Source organism: Coptis chinensis, chromosome 1 (genome assembly GCF_015680905.1).
Source record: "Coptis chinensis isolate HL-2020 chromosome 1, ASM1568090v1, whole genome shotgun sequence".
Taxonomy (NCBI): domain Eukaryota; kingdom Viridiplantae; phylum Streptophyta; class Magnoliopsida; order Ranunculales; family Ranunculaceae; genus Coptis; species Coptis chinensis.
In genome coordinates, this window is record NC_141456.1 from 53,481,437 (window position 1) to 53,507,818 (window position 26,382).

The following is a 26,382-nucleotide window of genomic DNA, read 5'->3' on the forward strand; positions in this document are numbered from 1 at the left end:
AGTAAATTTCAATGCTTTATATTATGTTTAGTTTTAATCTAAATGGAAATGATTGTGGAATGATTCAAGGCTAAACCTCCATTAGAGGGGGTTGAGAAGCCTTGATGAAAGCTTGATTCCGTTTAACGTAAGTCGCCGCGGATTTCTATTCCACGCTTGAGAAATAATTAGTTCACCATGAGAATGGGTTTAATTGTTCACATGCTAGTTATAAATTGGTAGAAATGCCATGTGTAATTAGGGATTAGGAAGAATCGATTGTTCTGTGTAGCAGTTCAATTCGGATTACGACGACTCGTCGTTAGTGGATTAAGTTGAGTTAAGGTGGAATCAATCCCCCTCTAACTCCTTATCATAGAATCACCGTAGCATTCCCATAGTTGTCTGATAATCGACTAGTTGCATCTTGTGGGTAGTTGCACCATAGTTTAGTTGCCCCTTCGTAAAGCTCTCATTGGCTTTAAGTAGAGTATTGAGACTAGAAAACAAGCATACGGAAGGACTAAGAGTGGAACGAACTTCCTACTCCACTTAGTGCAATTCGCATCGAGAGTAGAAGCTTTGATAATTGAGACTCGTAAAAGTCCAGTTTTAGTTTACTTACGTTTTGAATTCATCGTTCATTTCGTAGGTAAACTATACATTTTTACAGTTATCACATACTAAATAGAAAAATATTTTTAGTCTCTTTCGAAAAAAAAATTAGAAAGGAAGAAATATACTATTATATCTACTAAAGAAAATGCATAGTTTTTGCAAAATGTTACTATACCACCTCCAAATAAAACTATGCTTTGTCCTCAAAGTATGAAGAGATAAGGAAAGAGATTACCATAGAAACATGAGCAAAAACGGCGATACACTTATATTATGTTCTTCATGATGAAAATACGCCACCCCAAAATAAGTTTGGGGCATGGGTTGTTTGATATAGAACGAGAAATACATATGGTTTATTATACTAGGGGTAATTATTCTACTATGAAATCTTTTTGGGTTTTTGTATTTTTGAAAACATATATGAAATGCATAAAATCTAACATGCATTCATGATTATTATTATACTACGATTGAAGAAATAAAAAGTTTGAAACGTAAAGTATGTAAACAACTATCTATACAGACACATATCAAATGTGTGTGTTTTTTTTTTTTTTTTTTTTTTTTTTTTTGAGTAATTGTTTTTCTCAATCTAAATGTATCTCTAACCATATAGAGGTTTTGACAATAAGATAAAATTATACATTGATCCAGTATCATTTTGGTTACTCCGGTTCGTATAATTTTTAATTTTATATCCTCTAGTTTTGAAAACTATGGAGAGATGTTTTAAGATACTCGTACTCAACAGCTGTGATTTTATACGTTAAGTTTTTGAAAACAAATCATAACAGGTAATCTCAGGCAACTTTCTTGTCGACTCTTTATTGAACTCAATCCAGTCAAACTGAGGCTTCAGTTATGTGTGTTGGGGTGTTTACTGCGCAAGACATAATGGAAGAGTTTAGATGATTGGACACTAGTAGGTGGTGGAACTAGGTCTCTTTGGTAGATTTTGGTAGTTCTGGTTAAAATGAGATGGGAACCAATGCTCTATTCTAATTTGTTGTAGGTACATTGTCCTTGTCTAAATATATTTGGTGGTTTGATGTGGTTATTGAATGAACCCTGGAGGTGGTTGGGTTTGTTAAATTTGGGTGTTGTTTCCATGGTGCATTTGGTACATTGAACGCACAGACTTCTTCTGGTTGAAATAATGATATGCTGGTGAGCAATGGACAATTGGTATCTATATGGTTTAAGCTAAAACAGAATGTGCATGGTGATATTGGCGACCCTTAGTAACACATAACTGATCCTCAAACCACCCTTAGAAGAATGGAGATTGCATAGTTCTAAGGGTTGGTCTATGTGGAATCCATTGCCCATTTTGTTTTGGAAAAATCACATTTTTTTTGCATGCAAGTAGGATATTTTATTAATAGGTAATAAAGAATAAAACTCTGACAAGATGAAATTACAACATACTCTAAGAATCAAATATGTAGTAAGTCCGGTGAGGACATTCTAAGGACTTAATGAAAGGGGGTCTATTGGGACTCCAATAGAGCTCGCCTTTACTCAAAGTTGATCCATGTTTTGCTGTCGCATCTGCCCCAAAGTTTGCTTCTCTGAGAGTATGTGAAATTTTCCAGGCAATCAGCTTTGATGCTCTATACCACCTTGCTCTCAGCCACCATGGGACTTCTCCTCCTTTGAATGCTAGGACTACTGCCATAAAGTCACTCTCTATCCAGAGTTTTTGCCACCCTTTTTCCACCACAGTTTTAGCCGCCAAAACCACTACCAAACTTTCTGCCTCATAATTTGTAGTAACCCCTAGGCCTTGTACCAAGATACCCAGAATTTCCGTCATATTGTTCCTGAAAATGATTCCCGCACCCCATTGCCTGGATTTCCGAAGGCCGAACCATCTGTGTTGGCCTTAACTACCCCTATATCAGGAGGAATTCAGGACACTTCTCTGATTTTACTCGTTGGCCTCACTCTTCTTTTGATGTTTAGTTGGTTTAGAATTAGAAAATCTATGGTAGAATTACTCATTGTTCCAGTTAGTAGGAGACCAGCGATGCTTACCCCTTTAGGGACTTCGCATCTTATTCTCAGCGGATTTAGCTTCACATCTTCAAAGAAAATACTATTTTGCACTTTCCATATTTGGACCATGAGATGAATAGCCGCAACATTCCAAAGTTCCTTGCGTATCTGGCTGTGCCCTCTTCCTGTCTCCATGATCGATTTTAAGATGATGTGTAGGGGATTTACTCCAAAGTAGTTGGAAGCCCATTGCCACAGTGTCATGGCCTCCTCACACTCCCAGAGAATATGCTTCGCGCTTTCTACTTCCTTCTTACAGAGCCTACATCGCGAAGCAAGTTGAACTCCTTTCCTTTGCGCTCTGTCATCTGTTGGGACCACTCGGTGGATCAGTTTCCAAGCTAGGCCAGCTTGTCTAGGATGGATATGACAAGCCCACACCCACTTATACCAGCTGATCTTATTTTCCTTCTTCCTAATCACCTCGAACCCTTGCTTCACTGAGAACATCCCATTATGAGAGGGTTTCCAAATTCTGGTATCGTGCTCTTCTCCTATTGGTGGGTTAAGGTGATTGACATTGATTCCTGCTTTCAACAGCACTTCTTGAATAGGTGCTACAATATGCCAATTGTTATTGATGATAAGGTCATAAACCTTTGCCAAGAATTCCCTCCAGTTTATACCCTGAACCACGTCTGCCACTGCTAACCCTGCCCAAGGTTCCTGCCACACATTGATGCTTCTTCCTTGTCCCACAATCCACCCTAGGAAAGGCTTCATTTCATTTATGGCCCATTTCAATCCCGGCCATACTGAAGAATGTTTATGGTAGGTTAAGTAATTGTCATCTCTCATAGTGCATTTTTGCTTCATGAATCTGCTCCACTCAATCTCCCCATTCAGAAAGTTCCAGGCTAACTTCATAAGAAGTGCAAGGTTTAGCTCCTTGAGCCTTCTAATACCTAGTCCCCCTTCATCGAGCGGCTTACAGACCTTTTCCCATTTTAAAGTGACTGCTTTTCTCACCGTTGGAAAAATCACATAACTATTGATGTATTAAAAATCTTTCATAAAGATAATGGAGAAAAATAACTATTTTGACAAAGAAATGTAAAATAAAGAAAAGGGCCACATAACTCCCATGGAATGCATCAAGAAAACATAATATGAATCTTTTATAGTACGATATTCAAGACTATATGTGGTCGTTTTAAGTCATATTCCCCAAGACTATGCATAAGAGATGATATGATGTTAACTATGTACTAATAGTCTAAACAGTTAGAGATCTTTATAGAAAAACATATGAAAGCATACACTCCCAAACAGAATGAAATGATGTATTTGGAGTGTAAGATGCAGAATAATAAGAGAATGTTTATGTAACCCATAATGGAACTTATGCAATAACCCGTCATAGTTGACTTGTCCAAAAGAGCGAGAGGTTGGTAGTATATGTCCTTAATGAGGCTCAAATGATGGGGAATAGGACATACTAGGTTTCTCTACTACAAAAAGGATGGACTCTTGCGTTTGTATATTGGCAAAGTCTCTTTACTGGGAAGGTTTAGAAAATTTTGAATGATCTTAAAGGCAACTGGCTTAAGAGTGAATTTGAGGTTTCTTTATATTGGTTTCATGGTGTCGTCCTCAGAAATTGATGGTTTTTTTATAAATGGAGGTTGGATTTCAAGAGGTGTTAATTTGGGATAATGATGGTTGGGTGGTGGTTCCTCATATGATCTCGAGGACTCAGAGAATTCTTCATCTAGTTTTGGCGTTTTCACAAGATTATGGTTCATATCTGCAATAGTAAGGATGTCACAAATTTGTTCCATTGATAAGTCTTGAATGACCAAACTAAATTGAAATCAAATTTCCACCATAAATTGTATTCCCTCTTTTCCAAGCACTTCATTTTCTTTGTCCTCTCTACCTAGATCTTCATAAATTTTCTCAATGTCATTTTCCAAATGTGTCGAGTCCAATACATGCTCTTGAGTTTCTTCTACCGGAGTTTTCTCATTTATGGGTGATGATACATTAATGCATGTGAGAGAAACTATGATTTCGGGCATATAGTCATCATCATAAGATTTGGAATTCTCATTATAGTTAGGTGGAGGTTAATTGATATTTGACTGGTCATGAGTATCAAGATGGGCTTTAGCAATTGGTTTTGTTATAGTAACACCTTGTTTCTCTTTTCGGTTAGGTTTTGGACTGGTGGGAAGAATATTAGTCTCAAATGTGGCATCTTTTGAATCAGATTGGAGAAAACATAAGGTAGTTGTTATTTGCTGAGTTAGTATTGTTTGCTTGGCCATTTTCTGGTAGAGTTGGTTTGTGATGGATGGCGTAATGGAATATGAATTTGATATGGATGGTGATATGAATGGTAATGTGTTTTGGTTGAAACCATACTCTAACTGACCAAGTGGATATATGAATGGTGGTTGACTATTTGTGGTAGAACTCCATAAATTGTCGGCATGACTAGAAGACTCTTGAGTGTATGGGTTACTAGGGAAGTTTGAAAATTAAAGTTCGTAATCATAAGGATTTCCCGTAGTGGACTCAATTTTGGTATATGATGGACAATGGGATAACCAGTGATAAGGACTACCGCAAAAAGAACAATGTTTTGGGGTTGCATTGTAATTCTATAATGGTTATGATGCATATTGATAAGACATGAATACTCAATCAATGATGATGCACAAACAGTAGAAATTCATTTTTTTGGATTCTTGAAAATATTTGTTTGGTCTATATATTACTATACCCTGTTCAAGGGAACAATTGGGCGTGAGACTAGGATGGCTCTACTGCATGTCTCAAAAGAGTAGGCAATCACTTCACCAAGTGGTGTGCTACCAAGAATCACACTCACGATGAATCTAGGGGAGGGGAGTGAGGAAGGTAACTGATTACTCTAAATCCTCGTGGCTATATTTTTGTCCTTTTCTAAGAGGAGCGTGACTACTTTGGGCTCTAGTTGATTAATTTTAATTCATTTTTTAGTGTAGGGATTCAAGAATCAAGCAACATCCAATTTACTTACATTGGGGAATGACTTCATATTGGTTGTTATGCGTGAATGTAATGCAGTACGGAAATTAAATTTCAAACAATCACATAAGTATGCTTGAACACACAAGGTATCCTCTTACTTGGGCTTCGAGGAGGTTTATAATTTACCTCTCAAGTCGTGCTTACACGCTGCTTGAGGAGAAGACGACGTCGGTTGGCTCATGATCTGAGAATCAGGCCCAATCTTTTGAGCTTTACCCTGTTTTAAGTTACAATAAAGCTCTACTTAAAAAGCCCACTTGTTAGGTTTTTGATAATTAAACAACTTTGCCTTCAAGGGCCCAAAACTTAAAATTAAAGTTATATTATACTAATCTAATAGATTAACTAGTTTAGATTGATTATCTGGATTAACTAGAGTTAAATAGACTTAGAGTGTTGATTACCAAGTTGATTTAAAGTGTGCGAGCGATGATTCATGACTTGCCTCGCACACTCGAACTTCCCAAGGCAATGAATACTCTAATCCATTGGTAAGTATACAACTTCAACCAAGTTCCACTTATGTTTATCCACAAAAATCAATCAAAAACCATTTTTTCATAATTTTTTTCATTTTTCTTTTTATCTCTAACTATTACAAACAAGTTCCACTAATTTATACTATTTTATTACAAAATCCAGGTTTGGAGTTCAGGTAAACATCTCAAAACTACTGGAACTGGAAAAAAATCAGGTGCTGGTGTGTGATCAGTCCACAAATGTGCATTTTATTACCTTTACAATGCTTCAAATATGCCCTTCTTATGCTTAACGAACAGACAACTTATAGCTTTTTCTACCATTTGCAGGATACACGCCATTTAGGACACATATTCCTAATACGTGCATTTTAGCACAAAAAGGATGGCTGCTGCTTGGGAAGATTCCAGCTTCAGCACAAAGTTGTCGGAAAGTCAAAGTCAAAAGTCAAGTCAACTGTCAAAGTCAAAGACTCATGACTAAAAGCTACTAACCCAGGGACCTAAAGCCAAATTCAAGACTTCTATTGTATAGGCTTAGGTCAAGGGCCCATAAGATTGTTTCTAGAAGAAAGGGTATAATTGTAAATGGTGTCCTATATAAACCAAAGTTGTAGAGAAAGAACTTTACCCTAGATCTAATCTTTGGTCATTAGGAGTAGATTAAATGTTTTAAATTAAATTGTTATTTCCTTATTTTCTATTTTCATGTTCTCAAGCTTTAGTGTAAACCAAGTTCTTAATCATTTCAATACAAGTTTTCATAACATCTTTTCAATACAAGATTTCATTACATCTTTCATACAAGTTTTTGTTTAAAGTTCAAACTAAGATAACAACTAGTGTTTCACCCATTTGAACTTAAATTGTTATTTCTTATTTTCTATTTTCAAGTGTAAACCAAGTTCTTAATCATTTCAATACAAGTTTTCATAACATCTTTTCAATACAAGATTTCATTACATCTTTCATACAAGTTTCTCCATTAAAATGTGTTTAAGAGTTCAAACTACTCTAGATAACAACTAGTGTTTCACCCATTTGAACTTAAGAACAAAAAAAAAAGATTAGAATATTGTAGATAGAGTTGTTTCAATCCATCAACCCCATTCCTCCCACCATAAGAATCTAAGATGAACAACACAACCCTTCTCACCACAATCAAAACTTATACATCAAATGGTGCCGCCATCATGAATCTAAATGGGAAGAGGAAGATGGAGAAAAACAACACTCATTGAACCCCCTTCTTCTCAATCTTCATTTCAAGTTTTTTTTCTAAATTACGTTACTGATGTTTTGTTTTTGTACGTTTCTAGTATATTTCTGTGCAAACGGAGCCTGACAATAGCACGAGATGAGTCACCGAAATTTGTTGTAGAAAACAGAGCATAAACGGAGAAAAAGAACCCACGCCACGCCTGTCACACGTTTGCCTGCGAACAAAACGCACCCGTGAACCACTTCCGTGCGCCCGCAAATGACACGCGACCGCCCCCTTTTTTACTCGCGCCACGCCTCATTTTTGTCAGATGAAGATTCTGTTGGCTAGGAATCTTCATATGTAAGTCCACTTTAATTTACCATAGTATTTTTAATGCAACTATTATTAGATAAAAAGTAGATAGATTTACAAAGTTTTTGAGTTTTCAAAAACCAAAAATTCAATTAAAAATCATTTTAAAATTAAAAGTTTTTATTAATTAAAATGAATTAGTAATCCATCAGCAAGGTTAAATATTAGAATTAGTTTAGTAGCATGTTTAGGTTTTAGTTTTCATTAATTGTTGTTTATGCATGATTAGATTAAGATAATATCATATAGTTAAGTCAAAACACAAAAAAATTAATTAGGTTAAATACAAAATAGTTTAAGCTTTGGAAGTTTAGTCTTTTGGTTTAAGTTTACTTACCAAGAGTTGGGGATTCAACCAACTTGGACTAGTTGGATGTGCATGGCACGAAAGAGTAGTACCACGTGCGCACTTCACAACCTAACTTGCCTAACTTGGGGGTTGAAGTTCCAATCTTTGATGAACACGTTCCAAACTTTTACGTATTTTGTTTAATTAAGTGAATAGTTAATTAAGTTAAATGTAGTTTAATTTTCGTGTTTACCGGTTTCATAGTTTTAAGCCCACGAAGGCAAATTTGTTTTAGGCCCACGAAGGCAATCAATTGTAACTTATTGGCTTTGCCAATATTTTAACACAACTTGTGGGTTTTAGTTAGATTAAAATTGTAACAGTAAGGAAAAGCTTGAACGGTGGGTTGACACGCAAGACACCAAACACTTCGTCTTTATATTTAACGTTAAAGCTAAACACGAAAGCTAAACATGAGCCCTAGTCTTTACATTTATATTTCAGTCTCGCCTAATGATTGTGTGATTTATATTTTAGTCTCGTCTTTACATTTAACGCTAAAGCTAAACACGAGCCCTAAAAGAACAAAAAATGGGATTAAGACCCACTTTAGAATGGACGTTGCGTGAAATGTTTGTTACATAGACCAAATTAAAAAGATAAAATCAACCAAGCAGAGACAATTTAGTCACGTCCATTAGGACAAAAATCTAGCACGAACAAAGAGAATAGTAAACTACCAGATTCCAGTGGACCAACCACCTTCCTCACTACCCTCCCTCATAAATATCGTGGGTAAGATTCTTGGTGGCACACCATCTAGTGAAGTAGTGATCTTCTCCCTTCACGCGTCTAGTTCCCAAAACCCAGTTTCACGCCCACTATTAAATTCAAACAAGGCATAGTTTCTAATCTATAGATATTACATGCAAACTTTTCAAAAACTTCAAAGTCACAAATGAATTTCTGCAGATTGTGCAGCATTCTTGTTTGAGCATTCATGTCTTATCAATATGCATCGCAACCGTCATGGAATTATAATGCAAACCCAAAGCCATGTTCTTGTTGTGGTAGTCCGTATCATTAGGCATCTCAATGCACATCATATATCGAGTTCGAGCCTCCTATGGAATATTCTTACAATTACAAACCTAAAATTTCAAGTTTCCATAGTACCCAATACACCCCAGAGTTTTCTAATCATGCAGACAATATATGGAGTTCTATCACAGATAGTCAACCATCATTCATTTATCAACCTGGTCAGTCAGAATATGGGTTCACTAACAGTCCATTACCATTCACATCACCATCCATTTCAAATTCATATTCTACTCCACTATTTATCACAAACCAACTTTACCAAGCAATGGTCGAGGAAACAATTCAAATACAACAAATAGCAAAGACCTTATGTTCTCTCCAATCCATTTTAATAAATACCACGTCTGAGACTAATGTTCTTTCGACCAGTCCAAAAACCAACCAATAAAAGGAAGAAGGTGTTGTTATAACAAAACCAATTACTAAAGCCCATCCTAATATTTATGACCAATTAAAATCACATCACCATCCACTTGACTATCGTGTGAATTCCATATTCTATGATGATAACTATATGCATGAGAACACTTTAACAAAATAAACTCTAGAACCTATGTTGGAGAGTAACTCGACAAACTTGGACGATGATATTGAGGAAATTTATGAAATTCTATATAAATAGGACAAAGAAAATGAAGTGCACGGACAAGAGGATATAAATTCTATAGTGGAAAGTGGATCTAATTTTAGTTTGGTTGTTAAAGACTTATCGATGGAACAAATTTGTGACATCCTTAATATTGTCGATATGAACCACAAATTTATGGAAACACCAAAGCTAGATGAAGATTTCTCTGAATCCTCGAGATCATGTAAAGAACCACCACCCGACCATCATTCCCCCGAGTTAACACTTCTCAAAAACCAACCTCCATTCATCAAAAATCCACCAAATTATGAGGACTACACCACTAAACCATTTCAAAGAAACCTCAAGCTTGCACTTAAGCCAATTGCCTTTGAAATCCTTCATAATTTTCTAAACCTTCCCAGTAAAGAGACTTTGTCCAACATACAAACTCCTGAGACTATCATTCCAGTTGAGAAGAGCCCCGCGTTGATTGAAGTGCCAGAAAAATAGTAAATAAAATCTAAGGTGGAATATAAGTTCTTGAGAGCATACGATGATCCTTTTATTCAAGTGGTTGAAAAACCCAGTTTGCCATATGTCGCATCATCTAAGCCTTATGAAGAACAACTACTACCACACTCACACTCTCTTGGACAATTCAATGATGGGTTATTGCATAAATTCCATGATGGTTTACATAAGCTTTCTTTTATCATTTTGCATTTTACACTCGAAATGCATCATTTCATTCTTTTACATGTTTTTCTATAAAGATTCCCAACTGTTTAAATTATTAGTATATAGCTAATAACATATCATCCATCATATGCATATAGTCTTGGGGAATCTGACTTAAAATGACCCCACATATAGTCTTGACTATAAAAGACACATCGTGGTTTCTCGATGCATTCCATAGGAGTGCATCCTTAAGGTAACCGGACCACTCTACTTGGAGTGTGTGGTTGTAAGTGTTGGAACCTTGAGTCCACGTATACTTTTATATTCTTTGTTAGCACTTTTACTTGTAGTTTGAGTAGTATACCCTATGGAGCAACTATACAATTTTCTTTTTCTTTATTTTACACTCTTTTTAGAATAGCTTTTCTTTTCTTGTCATTTACAATTCCTGTCTTTATTTTTATTTCCCTATTTTATGTTTTTACATAAGCATTTTTCTTTCAATCTCACCTTTGACGCTGAGTAGTCTTTCCTCTATAAAGAAGAGATGTGAAACAAAGCATAAGGCGATGGGGATTTAGTGAAGGTATCTTACGGTTATCTCTCATGGTTGTTTAGCATGTCTCGTCTTCCATATGCATGCCATACCATGGGATGGTTGGCAGCTAGAGCCTTTAATTTTGAAAACATTTTCCTTCTATGGGTGATTTCTAATTGTTTCGAGTTTCCACTTTCTCTCTGGTTGGAATAGCTACAAAATAGGGCTAACTAGATATTAGGAGATGAGAGACTAGACTATCTCGTAATAGAGCTAGGCCTCTTCACTAGATTCGCTTTCTTGCAAAACAAGGAAGTGAACAATCTAGGGCAAGCCAAACCCCACACAGGTTCAAAATTAGAATCACTTAATTTCAAGCACCTTCTATTGGGAGGATCACTTTCGTCATAGTGATTTTTCTTAGTAGTTTTCTCTTTTTCTATTATTGTTTTAAGTAATTTATGAACAAACACCCAAAAAGCCAAAAAGAAAAACCCTTCTCTCACCCTTTCATAAAAGTTCTTATTTTTCATGTGCTTAAAATAGAGTTTCTTGATACACCAAAAGTTATGTGATTTTCTAAAACCAACAAAATGGGCAATGGATTCCACAAAGGCCAACCCTTAGAAGTACGCAATCTCCGTTCTTCTAAGGGCGGTTTGAGGATCAGTTATGTGTTATTAACGGTCGCGCATATCACCATACACTTTCTGTCCTAGCTTAAACCACATAGATACCAATTATCCCTTCCACACCAACATACCATCAAGAAGGTTGTGCTTTCAATATACCAAATGCACCATGAAGGCAACACCCAACGCCACAAACACAACCACCTCCAAGGTTTGTCAAGCCACCAACTACATTTAAACAAGAACAAAGTACTTACAATAATCAGAACAGAGCATTAGTTCCACCCCACTTTAACCTGAACAACCAAAATCCACCAAAGAGACCTAGTTCTACCATCTACTAGTGTCCAATCAGATAAATCATCGCACTACGTTTTGCACAGTAAATCCCCCAACACACATAACTGAAGTCAAAGTCTGACTGGATTGGATTCAATAAAGAGCCGACATGAAAGTTGCCTAAGATCACTTGTTTGTTGTCAAACTTAGTATTAGAAATCACAACTTTTGAGTACAAGTATCTTAAAATATCTCTCCCTAGTTTTCAAAAGGGTTTTTTAGACATTGGTCCTACTATCATTATGGAATTAGACTTTGGTCCATAAATGCTTAAATATTAGGTTTTGGTCCTACTTCTGTTACTTGACCGTCAGTCAACTTAGTTGATTGTGGTCATGATGTTTGCTCTTTTGAGCGTGCACCACACATGCTTACATGTAGGACTAAACTCTAATATCTAATTTACAAGTAGGACTAAACTCTAATATCTAACTTACAAGTAAGACTAAACTCTAATATCTAACTTACAGTAAAAATATTCTTTACTTGAGAGTTCTAATTGACCATTCAGATGTAATTTGATTCCCATATTGAGGAAAGTTTTATTCACATTCTACAATAAATTGCCTCGAAATTGGCTGATATGTTGCATAAACCAATTCTCTCAGTGGGGAATAAATTCAAAGCACTGCCTTCAGTAGCATCTTTTGCGCTAGAAATAGTAATATGTATGATAGATAAGAAACTAAACAACATATAACCAGCATCAGACACTATAATTATTTTAGGATCTTAGGATTTTCTGTTAGAGTAAAGATTTTTCTTGTTGTTTATTTTTAATCGTGCTAGGGTTCATATTTTCACGACACAGTTTTTGATCGATGGATGTTTACAAGTGTATGTATTGAATCTCTGTGGGTATCAAGAACGTGTATTCGAGAAAAAGATTGTGGGTATAATTCCAGAAAGTAGAATTGTCATTCAATGTTCAAGTAAAAACTTAATATGTTCCATCGTTCCACCTCATATATAATGGACCGAACATGTAAAGACTAAATGAACCTTTATGTCCTTGATTTGGATAACATGTTCCAAGATCCTACTAGAAATATGCATATTTATTTCTTTTGTGACTACTTACTTTGTAGTGAGATACTCACAACACCATAGTGCTTATTTTATGCATGTATTTTCAAAACAATTTTTCTAGTTTCCTTCTTCTATGCATGTGCTTTCTAAACAATTCTTCTAGTTTCCTTCTTCTATGCGAGGCATATACTATGGAACTGGAAGAAAAACTTGCAAAACTTAGAGAGCATAAGGAAGAATCGTAGAATATCGAAATAGGAGTATTGTAAGATATACATTGTCTAAACCATCGTCCTTTCTCACTCTTAAAGATAAGTTAGTATTTGACCAAGATAATAATGTCATCGTTAGGACATGGTCCTTATTATAAGTTAGATATTAGAGTTTAGTCCTACTTGGAAGCTCGTGTGATGCACGCCCAAAAGAGCAAACGGCATGACCACAGTCAACTAGTTGACTGATGGTCAAGTAACAGAAGTAGGACCAAAACCTAATATTTCATTTCTGGACCAAAGTCTAATTACCATAGTAATAGTATGACCAATGTCTAAAAAACCCTTTTCAAAACTAGAGGATATAAATATGGAAATTATACGCCCCAGAGTAACCAAAATGATACCGGATCAACTTATAATTTTATCTTCTTGTCAAAACCCTCTATATGGTTAGAGATACTTTTTGAGAAAAACATTATTCAAAAAAAATAAAAAAAAACAACACACACACACACATTTCATATGTGTCTGTATATATAGTTGTTTACATACTTTATATTTTGCACTTTTTATTTCTTGCCGTATTAATATAATAATAATCATGTATGTATGTTTAGTATTTGGTATATGAGTAGAAGCTAATACATATACATCATGCCAACATTTGTGCACTACATATATTTCCTAAAATAAATCCAAAAACCCAAAAAATTTATGTTAGAATAATTACGTAAATCCCTAGCTTAGTTAAACCATGTACATCTTGTTCTATATCTATCAACCCATGCTCCAAACTTGTTTGGGGACGGTATATTTTCATAACGAAGAACATAGTACAGGTTACTGCCTTTTTGCTCATGTTCCTATGGTAATATCTTTCCTTTTCTTCATACTTTGAGGACAAATCATATTTCTGTTTGGGGGTGGTATAGTAACATTTTGCAAAAACTAGGCATTTATTATATAGCATTTCTTATATTAGATAGATTTTCTATATTTCTTTCTTTCTTAAAATATTTCAAAAAAACCAAAAATATTTTTTCTGTTTAGTACTAAAAGTCTTGTTTTCCATTTTCTATGATGAATAAATAATTTATAAGTCTCATTATAGCAATAAAGTAAAGATTCGTTCTTCGAACTCAGACTAATATACATAAAATAGTTTATGCACCTTTTCATGAATGGCATGCATCAGTATTTTATGGTATATAGAAGTGAGTTTCTGAGACCAAGGTTAGAACAGTTAAGTTCCATATCCTGTGAGAATCTAGCCAATAGCCTCATCTGAATGATTATTGAGTGATGACACAAGGATGTCCGGATAGAAAGATAACACGTCAATTTGCTTGTTGACCACGCCATATCCTGGGAGAGAATTTAAGCCCTTTTTGGATCGATATAGGCAAATAAACGTTAAAACCCCAAAAAGAAAATTTTTCCTCTAGTTACCCCCCTTGAACCTTCACCAAATTTCTAAAAGCCTTTTTATTTCTTCGCCATCAATCCCTGAACCATTACCACACACAATAAATAGCTTACCCAGCTAACGAGTTGAGAATTGGATGATCTCTAAAAAAAGAGAAGAGAAAGCCTTGTCAAAAACAGAATAGTTAGAAGCTTAAAAAGAAAAGGAAAAGAAAGAAAAGATTCAAAGATTGAAACCTCCCAAAAGTTCAAAATCAAAAGGAGTCGATTTCAAAAAAAAAAAAAAGCAAAAGTAGGACTCCCAAAAATTCAAAATCATATGAAGTCACAAAGCCAAATAGCTAAAAGAATGAATCACAAATTAGGAAGTAAAAGAACAAAATGAGGTTCTTCTATAGTTACAAATATCCTAAAGACCTAATTTCTCAACTTATCAGAGTTTGTTTTCCCTTCCTTTTAATTCTAAACCACTACCTTATCCCCGTAATTCTTAATAAAAGACCTCTAGCTCAACTAGGAATGGGATGGTGTGATAGTAAGTGGATATTGTGATCAATCGACCTCGGTTTCCTTGGACATCATATGAGTATGTGAGGAATATAAGTGCCCTCTGCAATTGAGAAAACAAAACTTGAGTGAATCTATCAGAGAGTTGTGATTGCAACACACCCCTGTGAGGACCCAACTTAAGGACGCTCTCCAAAAGTTTCGAAAACAACTCTGCTTTTGCATTTCACCGCTCATGTTTTGCACGTTTATCTTTAGATGATTAAACTACTGTATATATATTATTCTGAGTTCAAAGGAGCTTTTCTTTATTCCCCTGCTAATGAAATGTATAAACATCTAAGAATAAAAAAAGAAACAAGACCTTTGTAATAGATAGAGGAAGTTTGTGAGTACCTTCTCTAGAAAACTCTTACGAGGCTTAAGCTTGTCTACTAGGGAAGTCCTAGTGGTTTAAGGCCTTGTTGCATATAGTCAATGCAATCGCACTCTGTGAAACGAGACTAATATAATAAATCACACATTTGTGATCTTAGTTTTTTCTCTTTCATCTTTTGCTTGAGGACAAGCAAAATGCTATTTGGGGATAGTTGATCAGTCCCCAATTGTGCATTTTATTACCTTTACAATGCTTCAAATATGCCCTTCTTATGCTTAACGAACAGACAATTTATAGCTTTCACTACTGATAATACGTAAAATGAATAGTTTTACTCACGAATAAACGATGAAACTTAAACGCAAGTAAAACTAAAACTGTAATCGTGACTATTTATAAAAGTTTCTCTACTCTCGAATCTATCGAAATAGAGTGGAGTAAAAGATTTGTTCCACTCCTAGTTCTTTAGCATTCAATGTTTTCTAATATTATCAGTCCTAGCCAAAGTTAGTGAGAGTAATGGTGTGGAATTATACTACGATGTGAATTCAAATAACAAGATACGCTAATTCAAACTACGGAATTTCTAAATTGACTATATGATAAGGAATTAGGGGGGATTGATTCCACCTTAACTCGACTTAATCAACTAACAAAGATTCGTCGTGATCTAAATTTCAATATTTTCGCATATCAAAATGGTATTTCTAATCCCTAATTATACATGGCAATCTCTACTAATTAATAACTAGCATGTGAAGCAACCAAACCCATTTTCATGGTGAACTAATTACTTTCTAGAATTTAATAGATTATCATGACGATTTCTAAGTTAACAAAGATCAAGCTTCATCAAGGCTTTTTCAACCTCCTCTAATGGAGGTTTAGCCTAGAATCATTATGCTATCATTTCCCAATGAAATTAAACAAGACATCAATAAAAGATTGTAAATTTACTTATTTCAATTCAAATGGAAATCTAATTATGCAAGAATCGATTGAAACTAACAATGATAATAACTAAATCTAGGAATCGAAACTACAATGATTAATGAAATGAAATTATATTATCAAGAACTAATTTACTTTATTAATCTAATGAATAAATAACAATTGATTCAAAATACTAAATTAAAATAAGGCATGAAACTAATTAATGGAATGAAAACTAGATCTAGAACTATCTCTAATGGCTACTTGCTACCTAACCTATACCAATTCATAAACTAATGGCTACTTGCTACCTAACCAATTCAGCACACTAATGTATAAGTTTTCATTCATAAACTAAACTAGTTCTAAATTAAGAGTCTACCTTCATCCTTCAACCTCTCATCATTCAAACTCTATACAATCTAGGACGAACCACATCAAATAAAAATTTGAGATAGTCTAATCTAGACTTACTTTAAATGGCACCACCGTTATGGATTGAAGGAGCAAGAGTGATTGGTTGAGCATCTAAGAAGGAAGCACCATTCTCACCTTTCCATTTTTTTTTTTTTTTTAAATACATTGTTTTATTTCGTTGTTTTTCATTACTGATTTACTTTTTTACAAATCAGGGTTTGAGATCAACAAGCTGAAGAGGAGCTGAAGTTGGAGAAGAAAACCAACAAACTTTCACTAGAACTAGACGAGTGACCGCGCCCTAGTCGACGGGCAACCGCGGTCCTACGTCAGCACACCAGCACTTGATTTTTTCCAGTTCCAGTTGTTTTTAGATGTTTACCTGAGCTCCGAACCTGGATTTCGTAATAAAGTAGTATAAATAAGTGGAACTTGTTTGTAATAGTTAGAGATAAAAAGAAAAAAGAAAAAAATTAGGAAAATGGAAAAAATGGTTTTTGTTTGAGTTTTGTCGATGAACATGAGTTGAACTTGGTTGAAGTTGTATACTTACCAAGAGATTCGAGTTTTCATTGCCTTGGAAAGTTCAAGTGTGCGAGGCAAGTCTTGAATCATCACTCACACACTTTGAAACAACTTGGTAATCAACACTCTAAGTCTATTTAAATCTAGTTAATCCAGATAATCAATTTAAACTAGTTAATCTATTAGATTAGTATAGTATTAGTTTAGTTTTAAGTTTTAGGCCCTTGAAGGCAAAGTTGTTTAATTATCAAAAACCCAACTTGTGGGTTTTTTAAGTGGACCTTTATTGTAACTTAAAACAGGGTAAAGCTCGTAAGGTTGGGCCTGATTCTCAGATCACGTGCCAACCGACGTCGCCTTGTCCTCATGCAGCATGTAAGCACGGCTTGAGAGGTAAATTCTAAACCTCCTCGAAGCCCAAGTAAGAGGATACCTTGTGTGTTCAAGCATGCTTAAGTGATTGTTTAAAATTTAATTTCCGCATTGCAATTTACATTCACGCATAAGGCTGAACCCGAGCCACATAACAACCATTGGGAAGTCATTCCCCAATGTAGGGAAATTGGACGTTTCTTGATTCTTAAAGCCCTAGACAAAAAAAATAAATTAGAATCAATCAATTAGAACCCAAACTAGTCACGCTCCTTCAGAAAATGACAAAAATATAGCCACAAGGATTTAAAGTAATCAGTTACCAACTTCGGGTGGACCAACTACCTTCCTTACTCCCCTCCCCCAGATTCATCATGAGTGAGATTCTTGGTAGCAGACCACTTGGTGAAGTGACTGCCTACTCTTCTAAGCCGTGAAATAGAGACATCCTAGTCTTGCGACCAATTGTTCCTTTGAACAGGGCATAGTAAGATTATAGACCAAGCAAATATTTTCAAAAATCCAAAAATTTGAATTTCTACCGTTTGTGCATCATCATTAATTAAGCATTCATGTCTTAACAATATGCATCGCAACCATCATGGAATTACAATGCAAACCCAGAACCTTGTTCTTTTTGTGGTAGCCCTTATCACTGGTTATCCCATTGTCCATCATATACCAAAATCGAGTCTTGTACGGGAACTCCTTACGATTATGAACCTCAATTTTCAAACTTCCCTAGTATCCCATACATTCAAGAGTTTTCCAATCATGCCGACAATTCATGGAATTCCACCACAAATAGTCAACCACCATTCATATATCCATATGGTCAATCAGAATGCGGTTTCACTCAAAAGCCCATTACCATTCACATCACCATCCATATCAAATTCATATGCCACTCCACCATCCATCACAGACCAACTATATCAGGAAATAGCCAAGCAAACAATACTAACTCAACAAATAGCAACTACCTTATGTTTTCTCCATTCCGATTCAAATGATGCCACATCTGACACTAATATTCTTCCAACCAGTCCAGAACCAAACCAACAAGAGAAACAAGGTGTTACTATAACGAAGCTCATTGCTAAAGCCCATCCTGATATTAATGACCAATTAAAATCCCATAACCCTCCACCTGACTATAGTGAGAATTCAAGATCTTATGACGATGACTGTATGCCTAAAGTCACAGTATCTCTCACATACTTTAATGCATTATCACCTATAAATGAGAAAACTCCGATAGAAGAAACTCAAGAGCATGTATTGGCCTCGACACATTTGGAAAATGGCATTGAACAAATTAATGAAGATCTAGGAAGAGATGACAAAGAAAATGAAGTGTTTGGAAAAGAGGGAGTAAAATCTATGGTGAAAAGTGGAATTCAATTTAGTTTAGCCGTTAAAGACTTATCGATGGAACAAATTTGTGACATCTTTACTATTGCAAATATGAACCATAATCTTATGCAAATGCAAAAACAAGATGAAGAATTCTCTGAATCCTCGAGATCATGTAAACAAACACCACCTAACCATCACCATCCCAAATTAACACTTCTTGAAATCCAACCTCCATTCGTCAAAATCCACCAATTTCTGAGGACAACACCACGAAACCATTTCTAAGAAACCTCAAATTCGCACTTAAGCCAATTGCTTTTGAGATCATTCATAATTTTCTAAACCTTCCTAGTAAAGAGACTTTGCCTAATATAAAAACACAAGAGTCCATCATTTCAATAGTATAGAAACATGATATGTCCTATCCCCATCAATTGAGCCTCATGAAGGACATCTACTACCAACCTCTCACTCTATTAGACAATTCAACTATGACGGGTTATTGTATAAATTCCATGATGGGTTACACAAACATCCTTTTATCATTCTGCATTTTACACTCCAAATGCATCATTTCATTCTGTTTAGGGATGTATGCTTTCATATGTTTTTTTATAAATATCCCCAACTATTTAGACTATTAGTATATAATTAATAACATATCATCTATCTCATATGCATAGTTTTGGAGAATCTGACTTAAAACGACCCCACATATAGTCCTGAATATCTGACTATAAAAGATTCATATTATATTTTCTCAATGCATTCTATGAGAGTGCATCCTTAAGGTAACTGGGCCCTCCTCTTGGAGTGTGTGGTTGTAATAGCCGAAACCTTAGTCCACGTATACCTCGCATATTCTTTGTAAAACACTTTTCACTCGTCATTTGAGTATATGTGATCCTATGGAGCAGGTATACAATTTTCTTTTTCTTTCCTTTACAATTCTTTTTCAAAATAGTTGTTTTTCTCCATTCTCAAAATAGATGATTCTTGATACATCAATAGTGATGCAATTTTTTGCAAAGAAAATGGGTAATGGATTCCACATAGACCAACCCTTATAAGTACGCAATCTTCATTCTTCTAAAGGCAGTTTGAGGATCATTTATGTGTTACTAAGGGTCGCCCATATCACCATGCACTTTTTGTCTCAACTTAAACCATATAGATACCAATTGTCCCTTGCTTACCAACATATCATCACGTCAACCATCAAATACATTCAGACAAGTACAAGGTACCTACAATAATAAGAACAGAGCATTGGTTCCATCCCATTTTAACCAGAACTATCAAAATCTACTAAAGAGACCTAGTTTTACCACCCACTAGTGTCTAATAAGCTAAACCCCTCTATTTTGTCTTGCGCAATAAACCCCCCAACACACATGACTGAAGCCACAGTTTGACTAGATTAGGTTCAATAAAGAGCCAACACGAAAGTTGCCTGAGATTACCTATTATGATTTGTTTTCAAAATATTAGCGTCTAGAATCACAGCTTTTGAGTATGAGTTTCTTAAAATATCTCTCCATAGTTTTCAAAACTAAAGGATATAAAGATGAAACTTATATGCCCCGGAGTAACCAAAATGATACAAGATTCACCTATAATTTTATCTTCTTGTCAAAACCTCTATATGGTTAGAGATATCTTTTGCTTGAGAAAACCAACTAAAAAAAAATGAGGCATCTCCAAACGAGAATTAAACAAAATAGAGTAACCCATAGTGATACTATTCTCTGTTTAATTATATCGTTTGCCTTCACCTTTCTATTTGCACTCCCGCATAGTGAGAGACACGCTAGGACCCGACATCATCAAGAAGAAAGATCTTTTAGACATCGTGATGAGTCGCACACGGATTCTGACTAGGCAGCTCCCTAGTGTCCGTATAGATAGTTTATAGTCTATGTCTTATCTTTAATTGTTGTTTTATTTTACTTTATTATAGCGTTTAATTATATGTTTAATATTATATATGCTTGTTTTATCTATTTTCTTGTGGAATTTGGTATATGAGTAGAAGGCAATACACATCATGTCAAAATTTTCCATTTTTTTCTTTCATGCATTTCATATATGTTTTCAAAAATACAAAAATCCAAAAAAGATTTCATAGTAGAATAATTATCCTAGTATAATAAACTATGTATTTCTCGTTCTAAATCAAACAACCCATGCCCCAAACTCATTTGGGGGTGGCGTATTTTCATCATGAAGAACAAAATACAGGTGTATCACCATTTTTGGTCATGTTTCTTTGGTAATCTCTTTCCTTATCTCTTCATACTTTGAGGATAAAGCATAGTTCTATTTGGGGGTGGTATAGTTACATTTTGCAAAAACTAGACATTTTCTATATAGTAGATATAATAGTATATTTCTTCTTTTCTAAAAAAAAAATTTTGAAAAAAACCAAAAATATTTTTCTGTTTAGTATTAAAAAGTTGTGTTTCCTTTTTCTAGGATGAATAAAAAGTTTAGAAGTCTTATTATAGTAATAGAGTAAGGATTCGTTCTTCGAACTTAGAATAATATACGTATAATAGTTTCTGCATCTTTTCATGAATGGCATGCATCAGCATTTGTTTATATATAGCAGTGAGTTTCCAAGACCAAGGTTAGAACAATTAAGTTCCATATCCTATGAGAATCTAGCCAAAAGCCTCATCTGAATGATTATTGAGTGATGACACAAAGGATGTCCGAATAGAAAGACCCATGTCCACTTGCTTGATCACCACGCCATATTCTAAGAGAGAATTTAGGCTCTTTTCGGATCGATATAGCCAAATAAACATTAAAACCCCAAAAATATAGTTTTCCTCTAGTTACCTTCCTTGAGCCTTCACCCTTTTCTAAAAGCCTTTTACTTTTTCACCGAAAATTCCTAACCCATTATAACACACAATAAAAAGTTTACCCAGCTGACAAGTTGAGAACTTGATGGATATCATAAAAAGAAAAGAGAAGACCTTGTACAAAAATAGAACAGTTATTTTCTTCAAAAAGAAAATGAAAGAAAGACCTATCAAAAATCAAAACACCAAAAAAATCAAAGGAGTAAAAAATCGAATCTCCCAAAAGTTCAAATTCAAAAGGAAACGATATCAAAAACAAAATAAACAAAAGAAAAGTTAGAACTCCCAAAAATTCAAAATCATATGGAGTCACAAAACAAAAGGGCTAAAAGAATGTATCACAATTCGGAAGCAAAAGAACAAAAGGAGGTTCTTCTCTAGTTACAAGTATCTAGAAAAGCCAGTTTCTCAACTTATCATATTTTGTTTTTCCTTTCCTTTTCCTTTCTAAACCATCACCCTAGCCCCGTAACTCCTAATGAAAGACCTCTAGCTCAATTAGGAATAGGATGGTGTGATAGTAAGTGGCAAACGTGATCAATCGACCCCGGTTTCTTTGGACGTCATTTAAGTATGTGAGGAATATAAGTGCCCGCTGCACTTTATAGAACAAACCTTGAGTGACTCTATCAGAGAGTTGTGATTGCAACACGCCATTGTGAGAACCCACCGTAAGGACGTCTCCAAAAGTCTCAGAAATGACACTACTTTTTCATTTCATTGCTCATGTTTTGCACATTTATCACTAGATATAATTAAATTATTGTACATATGTTATTCTAAGTTCAAAGGAGCTTCTCCTTATTCCCCACTAATGAGATGTATGGACTTCTGAGAATAAATAAGGAAACAAGACCATTTGTACTAAATAGAAGAGGTTTGTGAGTGTCTTCACTAGAAAACTCTCACAAGGTTTAAAGCTCATCTACTAGGGAATTCCTAGTGGTTTAAGGTCTTGTTACATATGGTCAATGCAATCGCACTCTGTAAAACATGATTAGTATAACTTATAATAAATCACTCATTTGTGATCTTAGTTTTTTCTCTTATCCTTGCATGAGAACAAGCAAGATGCTATTTGTGGGTGGTGATCAGCTCCCTAATGTGCGATTTATTACCCTTATAATATTACATTACAACCCTTCTTACGTTTAATGAAATGACAACTCATAGCTTTTATTATATTTTTCAGGTTATAGAGAAATTCAGACCACTTATCATAAAAGCTGCGTCTTAGCACCAAAAGGAGCCTTAATCACTCTTATTATGAAGACTAGAAGCTGCTATGAAAAAGTGTTGAAAAAGTCAAAGTCAAAATCAAAGTCAAAGATTAAGGTCAAAGGTCAAAGCCCTCAACTCAGAAGACCAGAGATGGAGGTCTTTAGTACAAAATATGGCATTCTCTAAAACCTATCTTCGTAAAGGAGAAAAGCATAAAGGAGAAAAGCACAAAGTAAAAGCAACTTGTGAAGTGTTGATAAGCACCCAAAAGTATAGTTCAAACCCCTTAATAGTATTCTATTTAGGCCAATTATGTTTATAATAAATAAGAGTTAGTAATGTTTACGTATTTTTGTGTATTTTAGGTCTTGAAGTTGTTTATGTGCTTAAAGACACCATTTTGCATGGAAAATGAGTCAAGATGATTGCTAGAAGAGTTCTATATTTAAAGCCCAAGAATCAAGAAGAAAAAGTATTTTCAAGCCCAATTAAAACTGGAAAGTCAAAGTCAATTCGGGTAGAAAAAGTATAGAAAAATCAGTAGAAATTAAACAGGTCGTATCTTTGGACTAGGGACTCGGAATTGGGCCTACTTTATGCCAAAACGACCAGATCAGAATAAGCTTTCCAATTGATCTGACTTGCCCCAATCAAAGCTATAAAGGTGGACAAAAAAGGAACTAAAATAATTTTAAGCATAGTTGGCCTCTTTAGACTTAACCTAATGGACTTTGGGCTCACATTAGAGGCCCAAAGTCCCCCTTTTTGGCCCATGCACGAAAATGTAACCCTAACCCTCTCCTATATAAAGAGGGTTAAGGCTAAACTTATTCTCTTCTTCCTCCCTATTAGTTTAGCTGTAATTAGGGTTCTCTCTCTCTCCCTCTTTAGTTTAGTTTAGGTTTAATTAATTAGTTTGTAGTGTAGCCTCCATTAGAACCTTTCAAATAAAAGCTTTAGTTATTAATTCAATTCTTGTCTTTTATATTATGTCTTTAGTTTATTGTTTAGTTAGTATTATTTCGATAACACAAGGCTAAACCTCCATTAGAAAGGGTTTATGAAGTCATGTGAAGATGATTAGCCATTAGTTTATTATTGTTTTTGTATAAAGAACTTCAAGTTCTTCGTTGTGAATGTCTAGAGATAAAGCTCATAGCGGAGAACTAGAGTTTAGAGCCACCATCAAACAGATTTGTGGGGGAGCTAAACTCACATACTAGTGGAACCTTGATCCGAGACGACTTGGTGTTCAGTAGGGATCAAACAAGTGATTCGATAACTAACTAATAGTCAATCGAATCGCCTGGTAGATTACCTCTCTCTATATCTTTATCTCATCAATTTAATTCACTATTTTAGCATTTAGATTTACTATTTTCATATCATTATTACTCTCTCATTAGTTAATAGTAGTTTAGTCTAGATTCGTTACAAGTACGTGTAATCAAGAGTGGTTCAAACACGACTACTCCCTTTATTCTATGATATTGAGAGTAATATTAGATTATTGATATGCATGATTTAGTATTGTTTAAACACCTGTTTCTACAACTAAAATAAACTATAAATTGATTAGAATGAGATTATTATGTTAAATAACCTGTTTTAACATCTAATTTACTTTTCTTCTATTATCAAATGACGCCGCTGCCGTCTTGCTTTGTTACGTATTGCGTGTTTAGATAAGCAAAACTATTTTCACTATTCACAAACACAAACACTGAAAACATTGTTTGCAATTTCTTTGAATTTTTCTGCTACTGTCTGACTGCATACGAGTTATGAAACCAACTCCCTGCCCTCCCGTGACCTAACCTTAAAAATTTTATCCCTAGTTATTTACTTGTGAGCGCGCACTCGCCTCATATTTGCCTTCACTGAGCGCGACCTGCACTCTACTTTGACTCATGCACCGCGCCTAATTTTCCTTAATTCTAAGCGCATGCACGCCCTAGATTAATTAGCTTAGAATAATATTTTTATATTCATTGCAATAATATCTCACGAGTACAGTACAGTACTCGTATGCTATCAACTCCAAAATTTTAAAATTGATTTTTTTCATTCTAAACGGTGTCTAGAAAACTCAAAGAATTGGTGTTCTCTAATTAAGGAACATGCACGCATGGACAACCTCCCTCAATTCTTAAATGGCCTGGCCATTGGTTTGATACAAAAATACAAAAAAATTAATTAATATTAATTAGTAGGCCCAGCCACTACTAAAGCCCGTTTTATAGGCCTAACATCAAGGCGCAACACGAAGCCTATAGTAAAAAGCCTTAACCTAATTCTTAAAAACTCTTGGACTAATAAGGTCAATCTTTTTATAGGACTTCACAATCCACACCGTGAACCTGGACCAGTACTCGTATAATTGTTCAAGTAACACTAGACGTGCTTCAAGGCTATTGAAGACGCAATTTATATGCGTAGCAAAGACGCTCCAGGTAACACCTCTATACATCCTCAAATTTACTGTCAAAGGATTCTATTTCTAGTAATAATCAAGCTATTTTTGCATGCCCGTTAGGAATTGCATATTAGATTTAAAACTTGCATGAGATTAAGATCTGGTACTCATAAAACTGCCTTATTAGTTTATCGTAGATGCAAAAACTAATGCGTATCTTGAAATTCACAAATCACCACACACACCACCACCACCCACCACCACTACATTTGTAGCAATGGGTAAAGAAATAGCAGAAAGACCCCTTTCTAATTTTTACAAGGCTTTAAATGATGGACCTGAGTCCTACATAATTCTTGTAGATACTATAGGAGATTTTAGAATCCCCCCTAATATTTTTAATATGCTACCTATTTTCCATGGCTTAGACCATGAGAAGCCTTATCAACACTTACGTAGGATACAACAAGTTCTTACTATATTTCATCATCCTAACGTAAGACCTGAACAAATAAAGCTTAGGGTGTTTTCTTTCACCCTAGCTGACAAAGCGGCTGCCTGGCTAACAGCACAAAAGCCAAAGTCTGTCAACACATGGGAAAAACTAGTTGAATTATTTATGGAACTATTCTACCCACCACAGAAGACTGACGAAATACTTGAAAATATTCACTTCTTTTGCCAAAAACCTCAAGAATCTTTCTCCGAGGCTTGGAATCATTTCACTGATGTTCTAGTGGAATGTCCCCATCATAATCTTGGTAAAGACATACTAGTTCGTGCCTTCTTCAAAGGCATATCCCAACACCATAATGAGACTTTAGACATC

At 35.0% G+C, this 26,382-nt stretch overlaps 2 protein-coding genes across 2 annotated transcripts; both read right to left on the bottom strand.

The window, feature by feature from the left end:
• Nucleotides 1-2,029: 2,029 nt before the first annotated feature.
• Nucleotides 2,030-2,416, bottom strand: LOC147524537 (uncharacterized). The gene has a single exon (XM_086575314.1). It carries the CDS (start codon nt 2,414-2,416, stop codon nt 2,030-2,032), a length of 387 nt encoding a protein of 128 aa, XP_086431440.1.
• A 95-nt stretch (nt 2,417-2,511) lies between these two features.
• Nucleotides 2,512-3,381, bottom strand: LOC147524538 (uncharacterized). The gene has a single exon (XM_086575316.1). It carries the CDS (start codon nt 3,379-3,381, stop codon nt 2,512-2,514), a length of 870 nt encoding a protein of 289 aa, XP_086431442.1.
• Between the last annotated feature and the right edge of the window lie 23,001 nt (nt 3,382-26,382).